This window comes from Notothenia rossii (assembly GCF_949606895.1).
Source record: "Notothenia rossii genome assembly, chromosome: 10".
Taxonomy (NCBI): domain Eukaryota; kingdom Metazoa; phylum Chordata; class Actinopteri; order Perciformes; family Nototheniidae; genus Notothenia; species Notothenia rossii.
The window spans coordinates 15,185,596-15,205,407 of NC_136908.1; the positions used below are offsets into that span (position 1 = coordinate 15,185,596).

The following is a 19,812-nucleotide window of genomic DNA, read 5'->3' on the forward strand; positions in this document are numbered from 1 at the left end:
AGTGGAGTTGAAAATGCTCAAATACATAAGAGGAAGAGTTTGTTTGTGCCTTTTGCAGTACTTGTGGGGACCATTTTAACAACGCAACATTCAGGGTTTGGTAATAGATGCAGGTTGTCAAAAGGTATATAGAGTGGAAACTGAAAAGAGAGATGGAGCAGACCGTGGCATCGAGTCAGAAAATATTAGATGGACAGAAATCGTTTTTGAAAGAAGCAGAATGTGAGAAGGCAGCAGACAACAACAGATGTAACAACAGCACAACTGTATCCTCTAATATATTCAAGATCCCCGAAATAAGACTGTCTAGGATTTTGTGATGGAAGGATAAGGACACAAAGAGAGACAGACAAAGCCAGCCTGCCAAACAGATCCAGTGGTCCAACACCGACCACTGGCATCTCGACTAGAGGAGTGACTGTGGAGCTAAGAAACAACACACACACACAGTGTGTGTGTGTTGTTTCTTAGCTGTGTGCCTGCGTGCCCCACACACACACACACACACACACACACACACACACACACACACACACACACACACACACACACACACACACACACACACACACACACACACACACACACACACACACACACACACACACACACACACACACACACACACACACACACACACACACACACACACACACACACACACACACACACACACACACACACACACACACACACACACACACACACACACACACACTTCTGTGGTTAAAAAAACATATCTCAGTCCTTCTTCAAGGCCTCAAACCCAATCCCCCAATTACACCATCTTTTCATCCACCTCATTCCGACCGCAGACAAATCATAATTAGGTCTGAAAGAATCTATTAGAATTGTCATTTTTAACAGGGCTCTTGGGTACGTGGGGGGGGGGGGGGGGGGCATAATTACAAAACCTCCATTCTCTGGCTACCCTTCTTTTGTCCCCTTAACCGGAACTGAAACAATGAGGACAATTTAAATAGTCAATCAGGAGGGTTTGGCTGCCATGGGGACATGTGGACGTGCTTACTTAGAAACAAAGTGCTGCATGTCTGCACAGGAAGTTTAAGGCGTTTTTGAGGGAAGGTCAAAAAGGGAGACAAATGTGGGTTCTCTGGCATGGAAAAGTTATCTCCTACAGCTGAGCTCTGCCAAAACTGTTCATCAGTCAGTAGAGGAGAAACAGAAAGAGGGAGACAGAGAAGATTAAGGATTATGTCTCCAATTGACATTCCTTAATGTCAGAAAAACCATTAACCCCACAACAGTAGCTGGAGGATAATGCAAAATCACTCTGTGTTGCCCTACCGACTTCTGCTTAGCATCATGATTGACAAGAAAGCCACAACGATACTCGTAATGTTTCCAGGCTTTAATCAAATAGCAATCACACATTACAGAGAAAGCAAAGTACCTCATCCCTGAGGGGAACTCAGTTGTCACAGCAGCAATGCACTTGAGAGACACATGAGAGTAGCTGTCGGACTTGAAATCCTACTCCCAGGAGTGGAAATGTGCGTCTAGTTAAGCGAGATTCTCAGACAATAAAAATACCATCAAACAAAATCAAATCCAACAATCTAGCTACACACAGCTCCCATGATTGGCAGTGCTTTCTTCAAAACCCAGATGTGAAAAGTCCACATTTTCCTCCTATGTGTAATCACGTACTAGAGCTCTAAGGTCTTAGGTCAGGGCTGCGAGGTTACGCAAGCAGAACCGAGAAACTGGACTCGCTGAACCGGAGAGAGGCACCCTGCTAGGGCCGCTGGCAGGAAGGGGAGAGGGACGGGGGTGCAGTGAGGTAAACAGTGTGCACATATTCACTGGCATACACAGAAAGAACACAAAGAAACTCACACTCCTGGAAATAAAACCTTATGCAAGACACTCATTTCCAGGAGTGTGTGTGCAGACAGTTATTCATTTACTCCCTTATCTGTTCTTATCTCATCCGTGTCAATGTGTATATCGTGATTGTGTGGGAGTGTGTGCATGTGTGTGAGATTGTGCCTCAATGAGGACAAACTTCATTAAATACATCTATCCAAAAAGGACATAATGCCTGCCTGGTATTGAATGTTGAGTACGGTATTTTGAAGATGCTCAAACATGTTACATAAAGCAGAAGAGAGAGAAACAAGTGGTGATTGACAACAATCATTCCTAAAATAGCGCCCTATTATCCCAAATAGCTTTGGAATGAAAGTTTTGGATAACTTGTCAAACCTGGAGCAAGCCAACATCTGAATGAGTTCCTTCTGCTGCTCTCAGTGCTGCCCCCCTCCTGCCAGCAGCAGCACAGCACCCTCCTCCAGGTTACCAGAGGCAGACGCAGCCAGAGGCAGACTGTCTGGCTACCACCCAAATGGCTTTCTCCATGGATATAAACAGCGCATCTACAGGCCTGGACCACACATGAACACCACTCAGAGAGCACGGGCAAGGACTAGGCACTCAGCTAGTGTGTGTGTGTGTGTGTGTGTGTGTGTGTGTGTGTGTGTGTGTGTGTGTGTGTGTGTGTGTGTGTGTGTGTGTGTGTGTGTGTGTGTGTGTGTGTGTGTGTGTGTGTGTGTGTGTGTGTGTGTGTGAGAAAGAGAAGAGCAGTGAGATAAATACAGAATATAAGCCCTAGACAGTGTGGGTGGCATACTGCCATACAGTAGACAGAGATCTTGTTTTTCACTTCTATCTGTCCAGTTACTCCCACGTTGCATCAGAATTATTTCCTCGGATACAGCAACAACACCACACTTCATTGGTGGGGGAATACAAATCCCCAAAGAATTAAAGGTTGTCTATTATGAACTCCAATTGGATGCATGAGCAATGTGCATAATGGAGGAATACTTAAATTAAATGTCACAACACAGAGTGGCATAAGAGTTCAGATCTCACAACATTTGATTGTTTTATTGTAGCTCACTTTACAGCTTGAAGTCTTTCATGTTTTAACTGCTTTTATGTAGCTGTCCGAGTGAGTGATGGATAGAAGCCTTTGTGGTGGATACGTAATGTTTACCCGATAAGAGAAGCAAACACTGCAGAGGGTGTGTTTACACATTGTGAACGTTTGACCTGGGACGGATCAGCGAAATCACCACTGATAGGGTTAAAAAGTATAAATGTTGCCGTTATAACTTCAAAATATGAGAGAAGAAGGAGAGAGAATGACGGGGGTAATGGATTGGGAGATTTCCAAAATATAGCTTGAGATCCTGTCAGAGGCATTTTGGTAGCAGACATGAAGCAGCCTAATGTGTGTGGTGGTCAGATCACAAGAGAGACAGGTATCGCAATCTTAAAGGGGATTTGGGGTCTCAGGCGATATCAAAGAGGCGAGCCCCTTTGGAAAGATTAACCAGGGTTAACACGGTTGTCCTCGTTGGGTCACTCCACACCCTGGATGCTGCATGTGTGCATACACACGATTAATACACACACACACACACACACACACACACACACACACACACACACACACACACACACACACACACACACACACACACACACACACACACACACACACACACACACACACACACACACACACACACACACCCCCCCCCCCCCCCCCCCCCCCCTCAAGGGCTCTGCTGACATTCTCCCGTGTCCTTCTTTTGGTAAGGGCCCCTGCATATGGGTCAAATGAGAGGCCAAAGGCAAAAAAGAGCAGAAGAAGCCCACTCAGGAAAATGTCAAACTTGCAGAATGGATAGAACAAAAACACACATATTCATATCCACACAGAGCTAACTAGATCTATAAATACAGCGGTAAAGCAGGGGACAGCACATTGGAAAAAAGCCCAGTGGAAAACCGTCAATTGTTAGCTTAGCAGCCTAGCTCTAAAATTAGCATTCGTAGCAAAGTAAAGCAGACCTAGCAAACAAAGGTTTCAAAACACCATTCCTCAACTTAATTATAAAGAGAGAAAGCAGAGAGACTGAGTCGGAACCAACTACTCCTCATTAATCCACCACTGCACACGCTATGGTGGGGTTAGTTTAGCACCCAGAGCTCAGAGTAATCTCAGCTTCAAAGTATATGGGACATTATATCATTAGCCTATGTAACATCCTGGCCTATATATGCTAATCAAAGCCCCTCTCACCAAAGGCTTCAGTCAATTTTTAGCAACCTTCAATTATAAACGTTCTTGAATGAGCCCTGTAAGGTTAAAATGACATTCCATAATGAAACTATTCTCGTCAGAATAGCAACGTATAGCAGTCACGTCCCAATCTAACTTTGCCGCTCGTGAGTCTTTAGCCTACTTTGTACGACTGGCAGAGGTTAATGATGATAACAGTACATTCATCTGGAGCCCGGGCCCTTGTCTTGAAAATAAGTTAATTCTGGTTGTGAAGACATGTTTAAGAAAAAGGAGAGTAGGATATTGAAGAAAAGATAGCAAAGAAGTCATGACCAAGGTTGTTTAAAAAAAAAAAAGGTACTCAACTTTTTTAATATTCAGCTTTGAATGAGTCACTCCCTCTCCTTTCATGTTTCATTAAAGAGTGATTTAGTACAGCCCATATTAATGTAAAGATGTATTGAAGGTTATAAGGGTCATTGTACTCCCTTACATCTTATCCATACAAGACTGCCTATCCTACAGGACATCTAGTACACAATAGTATTATTACAACACCTATTTTAATCGAAAGATATATTTGAATATGGATATTTAAAAACAGATTGGTAAGCACTCCTTACATCTGCTATATAAAGTTAATAGAATGTACTTCAACATTCCCTTTATAGATAAGATTATATTTACGTGTATTGTCTTTGCTCAGAGTACTGGGACAAATACATTTAGTCTCTTTTGTACTTGTTTTTCTCAGATTTATAAAAGATAATATATATTTTCAAGAATGATTCATTGGTCTTTAGCCGCAAAAGAAAAAAAAGAACTAGCCAGAAAAGTGAGGAGAAACTCTTTACCATCATGGCAGCGGACTTCTTTTTTTGTTGGCCAGCAGATATACATCATAAGCAACATTAGTCCTTCAATAAATCCAGCAGAAAAGAGAACAGCCCCGTTGTTTCTGTGAGTTTTGGGGGTTGGAAGACGTTAATTGTATTATATTACAGGTGTGTGGCAGTGGCTTGGTGGGTGTATTACCTAACTATTTTGGTTTACACAATCCCAATAAACAGAGCTCAACACACAATCTCTGCTGCTAATTACTCTGCCAGGGCTTTTAAAGTTCCTTTGACATCAGAGATGCTACATAGTGTCGATGAACCCGTGTAGTGTTTGTAGTCTGGGGGTGGGGGGGGGGGGGGTGTTACTGTGTAGCACTACAGTAAACGTGCAAACAGCTGCTTTGGTAGAGGGTGATAGGCAGGGTGTTAAAGAGACAGATAGTTGTTGAAAGGTAGGAGGGGGAGATGTGTAAGCTGATGAAATGCTGGATAATCTTAGCCTTGGGCGAGCATACAGATATTTGCAGTATGTGTGTGTGCGCGTATGTGTGGTTATGTGTATGTGTTAGAGAGTGAAGGGTGGTCCAAACCTGACAATATTTACTCTATGTGCTCTTGAATAGCTTGTGAGCATAGTAATGCGTGTTTAATGTAATATATGAGGCAATCCTCTCGGTCTGACAATACCAGCACTAGGCTGAACACACAGACACAAACTGGGATCAATAAAGAATCTATCTATGCTAGACAAACCGTATGACAGATCTTCGAAATGCTGCGTCATTAGCTTGCACCTATAAGCTTACATATTGCTGACCCGTACAAAAAACACCCAAACAGTAGCAAATTCCAGCCAAACAGCTAGCATGTAATGTGCCTTTCTGCTATGGGGTCATATTAAAACATTTAATATTAGTAACACGTATATCTGCAGCTTCCTTAATGAACAACATTGCTTCTTGTTTACCATTTGTTGCGACTCTGCTTGTATTTGCGTCTCCCTCTGCTGCGTTCTGCAGAGTCTTACCTCTGAGGCAGAGGAAGGTGAGGAAGTCCTCGGTCTTGGGCTTGCGTCTGGACAGGTCCTGGATGGACAGGGTGAGGGCTGAAGCAGAGAGGGTGGTCAGGGAGGTGGAGGTGGAGGGCACGGGGGGCAGGACAGCAGCAGTCACGCTGCCGGGGTCCGCCACCTTGACCGGCGTAGTGCTCGGAGAGTTCGGCTGCGACTGGGCGAACTTCCTCTGGGCCTGGAGCCGAGGTCTGAGAAGGAGAAAACAAGGAAAGAAGGAAGAGTAAGTTAGTGATGAATATTTAATTACACTTAGCAATGTAGGAGTCTGCAGCTGATTCAAATCTCACTATAAATATTTTGCACAAACACACACATTTTGTTGTTTTGTTGTGGCGCAGTGGCATTTGGATGTTAGATTGCTGAAACAATTACTCAGTAGTGAAGAATTAATCAGCTCTGTGTGTTCAATTGCATATTTGTTAAGTAAAAAGTGGTTGTAAGCCCATCATGGAGGTGCAGATAGCCACACATTTACCTGTTCACATGGTCATTGAGTGTATTTGGAGATGCTTTTTTATTCCTGTTGAGTACTGAATGAAAGATGATTCCAGAGAACAACTAAAGTCTCTTCATCTTAAGAATAAAGATGAAGCGATTCCCTTTTTATTCTCATTTCCTTCGCACCTTTCCACTGTTAAGTGCCTCTTTTTCTCTTTCCACCTCTAACATGCGCTTTCTTTCCACTGTGGTGCACAAAGCTTTTGAGAGGTCTCTCTCATTTCCCCCTCTGCGTGTCTCTTTTCCTTCTTTATTTCAAAGTGTGTCAGTGGAGGTGAGGGAAGGAAAAGAATCTTAAAGAAGTGTGTGTCTGAGGAATAAAGCCATGGACGTGCCTGTCATATGCTTCCCCTCACGCCACACACCTGGATGGGGACACTCACGTTCACACAAACCATAAAAGTCCTAGATTGGCAGGGTCCAGACGAACCAGCAAGTGGCCCTAATCGATCAGCGCTGCTGTGTGTGTGTGTGTGTGTGTGTGTGTGTGTGTGTGTGTGTGTGTGTGTGTGTGTGTGTGTGTGTGTGTGTGTGTGTGTGTGTGTGTGTGTGTGTGTGTGTGTGTGTGTGTGTGTGTGTGTGTGTGAGCTTCTATCACTATGCCTATAAATGTTGAGGCGTAGTGATAGAAGAAATGCGATATCCTGGTATTATTTGTCAATTTGCCGTGGACCCGATTGAAGAAAGGGAAGATAGGATCATGTCTGGAGAACACCCACAATGCATTTGGTGCAGAGCTCCGATTACACTTCAATCAGAGAACAGCGTGAAGTCAAAACGTGTCAATTTCCTGCCGTGACATGGGTGTAAAGCTCAATATGGGAGAAATTGAGAGATGATTGCACACACATTGCCAAAGCACTCCATTGAAGGTGTGAAGAAACTGAACAAACAACAGTTTGCTCACATCAGGTTTGTTTACAATCAAAAAAAGCAGTAAACAAAAGCCTATGACAGAATTCAACTTGGCCTTTTCTGTAAACTGGAAATCAATAGTACACAATGGTGATAAGCAATTACACAAATCTTATTGGCTTTCATTTTGAGTTTACAAGACGTCCACTTTACTCAATGTTTAAGGCATTGTCTCTGTGCCAACAGAATAACAGACTTTTAGTCTCCCAATAAATGTGGCCGTGAAAAGTTTAATCACTAATTGTACTTAATAGATGGTGTTATTGTGCCGTCTTATTTCAACATTCACTCAAAAAGCTAGATGCATAGAGGATGTTGTTTTCCCCTGGTGTTACAGAACAAAGAACATGAACATTCAATATGCAAAACAACACAATGGGGACAGATGTCACTTCACAGAAGGCTGGGATTTACTTGCAAAACATGGAGAGAAAAAGGGATAGTAACAAAGAAGGTTGCACGTGAAGTTAAGAGTTGAGATTTGACCCGTAGCCAACCTGTTAACATGAGTGATATGGTGGTATAGTGTAGTAAATGAGACACAAAGGAAGCGCCTTAGAGTAAGAATTGATACAACAAATGGGGAAAAGAAAAAGATAAGAAAAGATTGATCGGAAACATTTCTAAAACTGACTTAATTCAATGAATGAACACAATTCAAACCCATTCAGGGCCGTCTCGAGAGGTAAATGTGACAAAAGGAGGAGGAAAGTGTAAGAGGTACAGCGCAATCTTCTTAGTTTCACACTTCAACATTATGTCTGCTACACTGGCTTTATGTTGCTGGCTGACTGAATAGTCTCAACATGTATTCACTTCTACATACAAGGACACAAAATGCATCCTTATTATACCTTCGCCAACCCAACTTCGAGTCTGTCCTCATGAAACATTTCACTTCTCAGCCTGACACCATAATAAGACTTGTGTCACTCGGGACAGAGATTGGAGCCAGAAAGAAGTACAGAGAAGGATGAAGCCAGAGAAGTGATGGAGGGGGGGGGGGGGTATGAAGAGGGACACTCGGAGCCAGGAGGTTGGCGTGACTGCAAGGCTGGGAAAGAAAGTGTGTGAGAAGAAGTGAAGTGATGGAGAGGGGAAGTTAATACAAAGAGAAGAGGAGACACAATGTACATAGATACACACACGGATACTTAGCAACCGGAGTTAGGTAACTTAACCTCAAACATGCCGCCACATCCATTTAGGCCTTTGGACACATATTATAATATTGCTTTCATACACAGCAATGCTTTAACAAATACCTTACCGTGGTCATGTGGCAACTCAAATGTGCAGCCCCCCGAACCTGTCCCACCACTGAATACATTTAATCATCTGCAATTGAATATGAGAACGTCAACTAAGCTGTGCTATAAACACTTTCTAAATAGTGTCAGAGGAGAGAGGGAGATCTCTATTAAAGCCTCTATGGTGAACTAAACCCTGGATAGTTTCATTGCTCGGAACTTGGATCATATTTAAAATGCTTAAAAACTGAATAACTGGCACGCACAAAAAGAGAACTGACACACAAAAAGTAAATACAAACGGTATGAGAAGATAAATAAAGCAGAAGCAACGGTGCAAAAGAATGTGGACAGAGACAGATGAGCTAATAAAGCATTGTGCTTACTACTTCCTGTCTAGACAGTCAACCAGAGCTTCTTTAGACAGGTTTTCCTACGACGATCCTCTGTTATCTGTTATATATTAACTAACATGGGAGATATCCTTAGGGGGGGGCTTCTAACAATTACTGAAAATACATTTCTGGTCACAGGTAATCTTTAGTAATTGGACTAAATTGTCTTAATGCACATTTATCTATGTATTATTAATTCCAATCTTCTTCCTCCTTAGATACACTAACAGCACAGATAAATAGGTATAAACACCGATCTGCTTTGCTGATGGTGAGATAATTAAGGGTCTGGCAGTTAATCCACAAGCTGGGAGTGGATAAATAAAACCCTATGACCTTACCATGCCAAAACTACTAATTTGGTAACAAGTAATTACCTGCTCGCATAAGATGAAAGAGAGGGCTCTTCCTTGGGAATAGTTCTACTGCTACGGTGTCAAAACAAAAGATTGTTTTTATCACTATTAGGTGTGTCAGTAATACAGGGCATGAGAAACTATTACAATAACACACATTTAACAAATTCATCCACATAACCCTGAAATCATAGATAGAAAATATTTCTCACACACACACACACACACACACACACACACACACACACACACACACACACACACACACACACACACACACACACACACACACACACACACACACACACACACACACACACACACACACACACACACACACACACACACACACACACACACACACACACACACACACACACACACACACACACACACACACACACGTTGAGAAATCAGCATGGGAACCATTTGCAATGACATGACTGTTATTGTAAGCGCTGCTACTGCGCTAAGGGCTCAGTGGTAACATGAGCCTGTGATTTAGTCCTGTATGCCCAGAGGAGGGCTGCCCATGTGTGTGTGTGTGTGTGTGTTGTCTGTCAGGGAGGGTACACTATGTTCCCAAGCGTGTTGAGCTATAGAATACTCATTGGTGCAGTGCCGTGTTAGGTGAGTGATGCTTACGTAAGAAAAATTAAAGTGATTGCCCTGATTGGGGGAGAATCAGAGGAGGGCTGGAGGAAGGCAGGGGGGAAAAGAGGAAACAGAGATCCGATCGCAGGAGAAAAAGCAAAGAGATTACAGCAGGATGTCCCCATTCATCCCTTTCTAATCCACCTTTCATCCATCCTTTCCTCCCTCCATCCCTTCCTGCTACCCCCCCAGCCATCTACCCTTCAAAGGGCTGCTCTAATGTGTAATATTACACATGCCACCGTAGCTGCTAGAGCATTGATTATCTCCGGGAGAGACGGAGTGAGAAAAAAATGTGACGATACTGTCAGCCAGCAATCTCTGGGAAAAAAGGTAAAAGGAGGAAGAAGAAAGGGAGAGGATAAAGGGCCATTTGCGATTTCGCACTAACACATAAATGAAGTGAGATAATAAAAAAAAAAGGGAATTAGGTGGGGATCAAGGGACACAAGGACAGAAAGACAGATGAGCTACAATTTAACTCAGCCGAAGCAGGACCACCGGCACACTTATGGACAGCTGACATAGATCCCACACATGGAGCCTGTCAATCAAACACTTATGGCTCTCTTGTTCAGTCTCCATCTTATCAACACCTTTCCAGTGATCTTCGTTTCCATGGGAACTGCTATGATAACAGGACGTCTCCATGTGGGTATGTTGTGCTATGAGGGTGTTGGCAGGCATCCGCCCTGCTGAAGTGTCATCGAGCAAGACAGGGATTTTTGGTCAATGACTCTCATTTAGCAAAAACTAAACATATATTTAAAACTCAGTTGATACGTCTATGTTGACATTACAAGCAAATGGGGCCTGAATCCGATTTTGTATTGATGTGACACAGGTACGATTTTTTCAAGATAGTAGGGACACTGAAATCCTTTTAATGTATGTTTTATTTGATGTGGGCAGCTTTCATCAGTGATCCTAAACCTGATATGTGGTCATGGTCATGTGATGGCTTTAAGAACGGTCATATAAGATGAATGTGTGTTTTCCGTCTTATACTGGCAGGCGCATTCGGACAGTAATGGCTTTCTTGTTAAGTGTGTGAGTTGCTGAGCGCTGATTTATACTCAAATGCAGCCCTGGACATCCTAAGGTTTTAAGAAACTGTTCATCAGTGAAACCCTCAGAAGGGCAGCACCATTATTCCACTCCCGCATCACACCTCTTTCTCCCCAGCTTTGTCTTCTCACTTTTATCCTCAACATGGGACCATTTTTCAACCATTTGTATCTGACCTCTGCAGAAAAACATGTGCAGGATAAATGTTTTCACCGCTATGTCATCTGTTTTTTTCCTAAATGCCCTTCCCTTCCCGCAAATGTCACGTCTTCTGTTGTTGTTCTACACAGGCTCCTGTGTGTGATGTAGTGGGTCGCTTGCAGTTGCAGATGAGGCATTTGAGGGCAGAGATCTGTTCACGTAAATGTCAGATATGGGTCGCTTCAAACATAAATATGAAGTCTAGGCAGGCAAAGATCTAGGGGATAAACCTATGAAATTAAGCACTTGTTATGGGGACATAGCCTAACTCAAAACTGCCAGTGTAGGAAAAGAGAATCACAAATACAAAAATGCAACCCCAACTGGCTCCTTAAACCAGCTTTACCGTCAGCGAAAGCATATCAGCAGGGTTTAGACTGCAACAAACTAGATGACTAAGCACATGTGTGTTTGTGTGGGAAGAGCTGACAACAGCTGATTTATGAAACCACATATCAACTCATTTGTGAATTAAAAAAAACGTATAATAGATGCAAAGGAAAATACTTTAAATGACAATTAGGCAGGAGTGATGGTAAACAAACAGTGTCCCGTGCATGTTTGATTTATTGAATAAGCTGCTGGCCCAGCATCTTGCAAGTCTTTACACATATTAAATATTGATGTACAGAGTCCAATATGTACGAAGCAAAAGAACAGCAGATGGAATAAACAAAAGAGATACAATCACTGTGGAGACTTAAATTATTCTCACAATACAGAACAAAATGTGTATTTGGCATCTGTGTTCTTGTTTTACAAAGGTAACTAGCAACAAATACAAATCTTTTTTGATTCTAAAGTTAGAATGAGTAAGCCTGATCCTAAGCCAATATATAAATTAAATGGACAATTAAAGCCTAGTTCTACTTTTAGGTTTCCATCTTCAAAAAATATAGCATTAGTATAAATCCTTTAATTAATAAATGTGTAGAATGACTAAGCTCCTTAACCTGAGAGGGCATTTAATGTGTGTGTGTGTGTGTGTGTGTGTGTGTGTGTGTGTGTGTGTGTGTGTGTGTGTGTGTGTGTGTGTGTGTGTGTGTGTGTGTGTGTGTGTGTGTGTGTGTGTGTGTGTGTGTGTGTGTGTGTGTGTGTGTGTGTGTGTGTGTGTGTGTGGACTCATACTGTTATGACTGTGTAAAACAGCTTAAATTAGGAAGTATAAAAGTGTGAGTAAAGCAGCTTAAACGTGTGCCTCTCAACATTTAACTGACAGCAGACTGAAAAAACACATACATAATATTGAAGCATAAATGTTTGTTTTATTGTCAAGTTTGATAATGTATTCATCAGAACAAATTCATGCAGTGACTGCTTTTCGTCTTTGGTTTACTTAGTTGTGTTCTCTGTATTTTATATGTCCGTGTTATGTGTAAGAATGTGTAACGTTGCTGCCTTCTTGGCCAGGTCAGCATTGTAAATGAGATTTTATCTCAATGCTTTTATCTGGTTAAATACCAATAAAATGTATTCAGTAAATATGTCTACTTTCAAAATATGGCTACTATTTTATAGAAATACAACACATCTGAATCAAGCGGAGCCCTGAGCTTCTCCGGAGCGTGTCCTAGGGTTTGATAAGGCTGATCTCAAGTCAGATTTTGTGTTCCCTCCCATGGTAAAGGTTATTGTGTGAGGAGGAGCACTGATCCAGAGTCTGTTCCTTGGGGGCTGTATTAATTGGCTCCAGATGGCCCACATGGTTCTGATAAAAGACAACCTCGCTGCAGCTGGCTCTCTGTGTGTGTGTGTGTGTGTGTGTGTGTGTGTGTGTGTGTGTGTGTGTGTGTGTGTGTGTGTGTGTGTGTGTGTGTGTGTGTGTGTGTGTGTGTGTGTGTGTGTGTGTGTGTGTGTGTGTGTGTGTGTGTGTGTGTGTGTGTGTGTGTGTGTGTTTCTCAAGTCCATTTAGCCAAAAAAATCTGAGAAACATGGATGCACATGTTTATGTACACAGAGTCAAATGTGTACAGGTGTTTATATGCATAGAGTAAGCTTCACAAAATGTTAAAGCATTAATCAATTTCTATTTATTTCTATGTGTACTGCCTGGCAGCCAGTTCAGATCTAATCCATCAGCAGATAAAAGAGTGAAAGAAAGGGTGTATATATATGCAACGATCACACTGTAATTGACACCATGTGTACGTGTGATTAAGAGCAATAAAAGCATTTGTATAAAAGAGAAAAACGCTTCAAGGCCTTTATGTTTTACCAAACCTGTCTTCTATCACATTTAACTGACAATTCACCTTTTAGTTTAGCACATTACAAAATAAAGAGTAAATGAGGAACATTCATCAGCTGGCCTTTACAGATGTTACTTCTGAGCCTGTAAAGAGCCACTCCCAGGGTTAAAAGTGCATCATATATTCAAATGGAGTTATTTAAACCCTACACTGACCACACATCATCCATTTTGGATTTATGTTGGGGAACTAAACGGTTATAACCGAGCACTTATCTTACTCAATGTGTTTATTGCTTTTCTGTCTCCATGTGTGCAGGAAGGGGAGGGCACTTACTGCAGTGACTGACCCTCTGACCTTTTGACCTTCACCATATGCAAACAGCCCCTGCACAGACCCGTCACATATACAGTGAGCAATGTGCACACCAAACACAAATAAATGCCATCATTAGTCATTGAGCTGAGGCTGCTCAGAGGGGAAATATGCACACAGAAGGCCTCTTATTGCTCCTTATGCAAAGCCTGAAAGTACAGCAAGTAGTCCACTGGAAAGCCTCCATAACCATGGTAGTAACACATATACACTTCAGTATTTCTTTACATCTTGTCAGCATATGATTCTAACGCTCAACTGCTTTGTGTTGACATCAAGATAAATGGAGGGGTTTTATTCAGAGGTGTGAAAGCATCCGTGTGTCTGTTTAGGTTCAGCTGTGACAGCTATATGCTTTAAGAGTCACAATAAGGCTCCTACGAGATAAAAGATAACGCAGGGCTCTGGCTGCATATTTAAATATAACCGTGGCTTTTCACTTGGCTCTTTTATTGAATGAAACAATGAGAGGGGAGATGGCCTGATAGGCAGATGTGGAGAGAGTCATCTTGACAATAGATCAAACTTAGCTGTATCTCTGTGAATATATACATGCTATATTAGGTTAGGTGGAAGTCAGCCGTTGCCCCCTTTGTCACCTAAAAAATGCTAATGTTAAATGATGTGCTTACACTTAAGCCACTGAAATAACTTCCAAACACGTCGACGGTAGCCCAAAAGTTTTCAATTGATGTTGAATTAAGGTAAAAAAAATAACGAAGTAACTTGTCCAGCTCTGCTTCCTTTTCCCTCAGGGCCAGAAAGAAAAAGATAGAACGCTGCACTTATATATAGGCTTTGTTAGCAGTCAAGGTCCCCTGCTCAGGGCGGTTTGCCCTCCCCCCTCACAGTAACATGCGGAACATCAAACCCCATGACCTCTGACCTTGCAGTCTTTATTCTCCCCTGGGAATGGCTGACCACAGCCAGATTAGGTCAATAAACATCAGAGAAGGTTCTGTATGTGTTTAGCAATCAGTCTAATTAAGACAGAGTCCGGTGTGTGGACATTTGGAGACCTTGAGTGGACTTGAGGCCTTGGGGCTAGAGACACAGGAGAACGTGGCTCACACAAAAGATCTGCGACTGAAAGTGGAGTACACTGTGCGCCTTAAATTAAATGTAAAAATAAATAAAAGGGTCATCTACTGAACAGTAAACGTTCATCTACTTATTGTTTTACGGTTATGAATGCTGTTTTTCCTGTATGTTGGTGTCTTTTGGTGAACAACTAAGAACATATTTGAAAGAAGATTACACACAGACAGTTTCAACACACAGACAGACACACACACCTCCAGACTGATCAACCTTTCACCGGTGCGTTTCCAATTCACAGATGATTCCCAGGTTGAGATGACAAGACTGAACCCTCCCAATGGGTCACTGCACTTTGCAGTCGAGTACTTTGTGCTACACTTTTGAAACATTTTCTTTTCACACACAGCTGCCAACTGAGTGCTGGCTTTAAAAAGAACATCAAGGTGTAGTGATGCTTGCCTTTGGATTCGGCCAGCTATAAAGCTTTTTTTTTTTTTAAAAAAGGGGGAAAAACTTGGAACACATTGCTTGACACAAAAGGTTAATAAGTGTTCTATGCTTTCTGTTTTCAAATAAGATACTCTTATTCAATCATATACTAATTATAATATATTGAGGGCATTGTGAGTCAGCTTTTAAATGAATAGTCACAATATTCTGAGGCATCTTAACAGCTTTGCTTACAAGAATATGTTTGCAGCTTAAAATAAAAGACTTTTCTGACTTCGGATGATATAAAACTAACAGTGTACAGTAAATCCTGTCAACCACTTAGATTTTGTTCTCATCAAGTAAAAAAAAGACATGTCTTAGAGATGGTAGCACAGATTAAACCTATGTAAGCACATGTATCTGGCAGTGATTATGGGAGCATGTCTGTCTAGTGAGTGAGACTATGCTCTGTGCTGGGTGGTTAATACTCCTTCACCCTGCCGTTTCAGCAGAGTGAAAGGCTTTCATAAAGCTGCAGCGACAATGAGAGGAGAGTTTAGGAGAGATTTTGGTGACTGACATGCAGTGGTGAGTCACTGACAGACTGAGAAAGGGGGAGACAGAAGAAAACCGAGAGAGACAGACTAAACTGCACTAGAATAAGCACAGACATGTTTAGTGGTGTGGTGGTTTCTTTTCAAAAAGACACACAAAGCCACAATTTGTCTGCAAAATCAAAGATGCTATTCTTTTTGGCTGGATAAATGTTTGCAGGACTATCTGCGCAGCTTTCGAACAAGATCAATGTATGTCTGCTTGTTTGTGCATGTGAGTTCCCAACGACACACAACATGAGGTGTTCCTAGAGAAGCACAGCATATAGGTTCCAACTCATCTAAAGTAAATCAATAGCCACAATATGGCCCTTTTAAAAACACACACATGGGCAGGCCCTGCGCACATGCCCCTCATAAATGCAAATGGTGATTATGCATTACTGACAAGAGTCATTGGTTACACTAGACAAGACGTGTGTGTGTGTGTGTGTGTGTGTGTGTGTGTGTGTGTGTGTGTGTGTGTGTGTGTGTGTGTGTGTGTGTGTGATTGCGTGTGTGCGTGTGCGTGTGTGTGTATATATATATATACACACTTGGCATTCATTAAGTCGAAACAAAACAAGCGGCAGCAGCTGAGTGTGAGAGTGTGTGTCTTGGCTGAAACAACAGAGAGAGCAGATTCAAAGAGCCAAAAGTGGGGTTCAGGGAAGAGGGAGAGAGAAAAGGAGAGACAAAAAGAGAGAAAGAATGCAGAAATTAAGTTAAGAAGCCTGTTAAAGAGGCCACTCAACTTCTGATCGACACAAACACAATCAGCCACACTTTCGCAGAGTTTCATGAGTTCGTCTTCTTCAAGCAGCTGACTTGTGTGTCACAGTCTTTTTATCGCAAAAGAAACTCCCTGAAATCCTCCAAGATTTAAAAAATCACATTTGGCAAGATTTGTTTCACAGTTACAGGACACCTACACATACAACTTTATGCAACTACATTTTCCAAAGAATGGACAATCCAGCCACCATCCAGCAAAGGTTCAGATGGTTCCCGTGAGAGCAGCAAAACTCAATTAGAATACCAATGACAGTAAATCATTTACTGATGCTTTCAATCATGACTTAACAAGATTTACAAGATGCTGACGATATGCCAAAATGATGACAGATTTTTGGAGAGGATGCTTCAGTGGCAGCAGAATGTTTTATGACTGAACAGAAGACTTAAGGCAAAAGGTATGCTATTCATCCATTGCAAAATATTTTGAATCATACATGCAAAGGAAGAGGCTCCCTGTTGTCCTCCTCTAGCCAAGACATCTACTTTATGGTAATACGATGTGAAATCCTGTTCCGGGACTTGTTTTGACACTTCAGTGGCTGCTAAATACACTATTTAACCTAAATCAAAAATGGGAGAGGAATAGAGGTGCGGGAATAGAGTAAGTAGGTCAGTAAACCATGGCAGGAGAAGATGAGAGTGTGTGGGGTTGTAAGTTTGTCTGTGTGTGCAGAGCTCACTTTGGCAAGGGAACCCCATTCTGAGGATATGATCATGCTGGTAGGAGAGGGCTACAATGGGCTGGCATGTTGGAGAGGATGTGCTGCCAGTCTCTCCCCCAATCTCAGGAGCATGGGAAGGCAAACACAGAGTTGATCTCAAAGACTTCTAAAGGGGACCGCTTCCTGCCAAAAATCACTTGCACCTGTCCTTCCGTCTCTGCCTCCCGTCCTCCCTCTCTCTCTCTGCTGCTCCTCCCAGTCTTCCCTTCTCTGTCTATCCCTTCATCTTTTTCCACAGTGTGAAACTTTTTCTCCACTCAAACTTGGAAGTAGCTATGCCACCGCGCCTCCCTTCTGTTTTGGCCTGTGCCAGGTGTAAAAGCACCTGGCATTGTCTCAGTTAGTCCTGTTCAGGAACATTGCGGGACAGCCATGCCAGGGCGCAGAGTCATCCTTCACACATTAAACACACGCACGCCACACACACACAAAATACGCTTTTTAAGAGGGCAGGAGGCACTGCCAAGTACTGGCCAGGCTTGTGTTTCATTAGCATCAGATAGAAAGCCTTTCTTCATTCAGTCCTGCTGGGGGGGGTGTGTGTGTGTGTGTGTGTGTGTGTGTGTGTGTGTGTGTGTGTGTGTGTGTGTGTCTAATGAAAACCATGGAGGAAGCTGGCCTCTATCTGAACTTGAACTATACTTAACAACACAGCGCTAAAGGCTATCAGAGCTAACAAAATAAAAGTATGATATTTGTTTCCTCATTTTATAGGTAGGCGTGTTAAAGCTTTGTTATTATTTTATGACCAATGGCTTAAATGTAACAACTCTTATTCAGTCAGGGGATGCCCATTATAATTACAGTCCAAGAGATCCAAGTTCATAATATCCTGTCATTAAGATAAGGTTTCCCGACTACCTGCATTTTTTAGTCAACCCCATATTCGATTTCCATAAATGTCAAAGTCTGAAAGGTCTCTAAATTGAACGTGTCTTAAACAATATCTTCGAAATACTACACATTTCTTATCAGCTGCTTCAGAGGCACGCTCTTCTGTTTCAAAGCCAGGTAGATGAAAGGTTGGAATGACCGTGCTCAGATTTGGAGGTTACAGTATCCAATGACAGCTAGCAGGACTCAGGCAGGTGCTCGACACGCAGTGAATGGAGCCTGTATGGGCTGCTCATTACAGAGGGACATCTGCTGCTGTCCAGCCCCCAGACTCCGCCCCTAGCTTTACACTGATGCTTTGATGCCCTGTCAGTGTGTGCGTGAGAGACCAGCAGAAGAACAAAACAAGCACACGGGCAAGCACCCACGCTCACATACACACACCTGCCACCTACAGTAGAGTAATAATACAAGAAAAGAGGTCTGAAAATGTAAGCATGAATGTAATTGTGTACTGTATTACGTGTGAGTGCATGTGGTGTTGAGAAAGAGGAAAAACATCCGCTTTGAGAAACACACCAGCCATTTTAATCTGCTGTGCACTTTATAGAACATGATTGTTTGTAAATCATATTTTCCAGCCTGTGATTTCAAAATCTGCTTCATGCCGAATAATCCTCACATTTTCCCAACACCCTTTATTCCATTTCCTAAGAACCTTTTCCTAAAGAGAGAGCAGTGTTTTTGTTCCAATCCCTCTGTAAATAAATTCAAAGACCAAATCCATTCCAATAATTAACTTGGAATATAAACGCCTTTTTTAAAGAAATACAACGGGTGAATATTAACAGCTTATTGTACTCTGCAACAAGTTACATTTTTAAATGATTATTAATTTGGAAATGCATGGCAACATTCCTTTAAGTGGCTAATTATAAGTGACTGAAATGGCATTTGCGTTAAAAGATGAGGGGGTGAGCTCATTAGAAGACCTCTGCGCTCTTTAAAGGGTGGTACTATTTACACTTCCCTGTTGACTGTCATCTTCTTTATAACTAATGGACGACTAGCTCTTCTGCAAGTGTTTTACTGCACACACTTATGAGGGAGGCAGTAAGGGTGAGACATTTAGAAGAGAGTGCATACTCCAAGTGTATAAATAAAAGCACTTTTAATTGATTTTGCTTTAAATGTTGTTAGAGCGAATACATGGGAACCTTTGTGAACCTGAAAGCATGAACAACACAGAGCAAAGAGAGTGCTTTTATAAAAGGGGAAGATAAAGCATGTGTGTAAACAGTGTAGTAACATTGAAACAGCTGATACCATGTGCAATCTACTCAGGAAATTGAAGTGTGCAAAGTTTATTATGACTCATGCGACCTCGCACGTTCACACTCGGGAGTATCAGAAAGCCTTTGGTGTGAACTCACGTTTGCAAACACCAAGCAGGTGGATTAGGAACCACACACACACACACA

The 19,812-nt window shown here is 42.2% G+C and overlaps 1 protein-coding gene across 1 annotated transcript in view; it reads right to left on the minus strand.

The window, feature by feature from the left end:
* The window catches only part of jarid2b (jumonji and AT-rich interaction domain containing 2b), a 96,223-nt gene that overhangs the window by 26,449 nt on the left and 49,962 nt on the right, over positions 1-19,812 (minus strand). Inside the window, exon 3 of the mRNA XM_079655317.1 lies at positions 5,966-6,258. Within this exon, the coding sequence (XP_079511443.1) occupies positions 5,966-6,258 (293 nt within the window). The remainder of the gene's footprint in view (positions 1-5,965; positions 6,259-19,812) is intronic.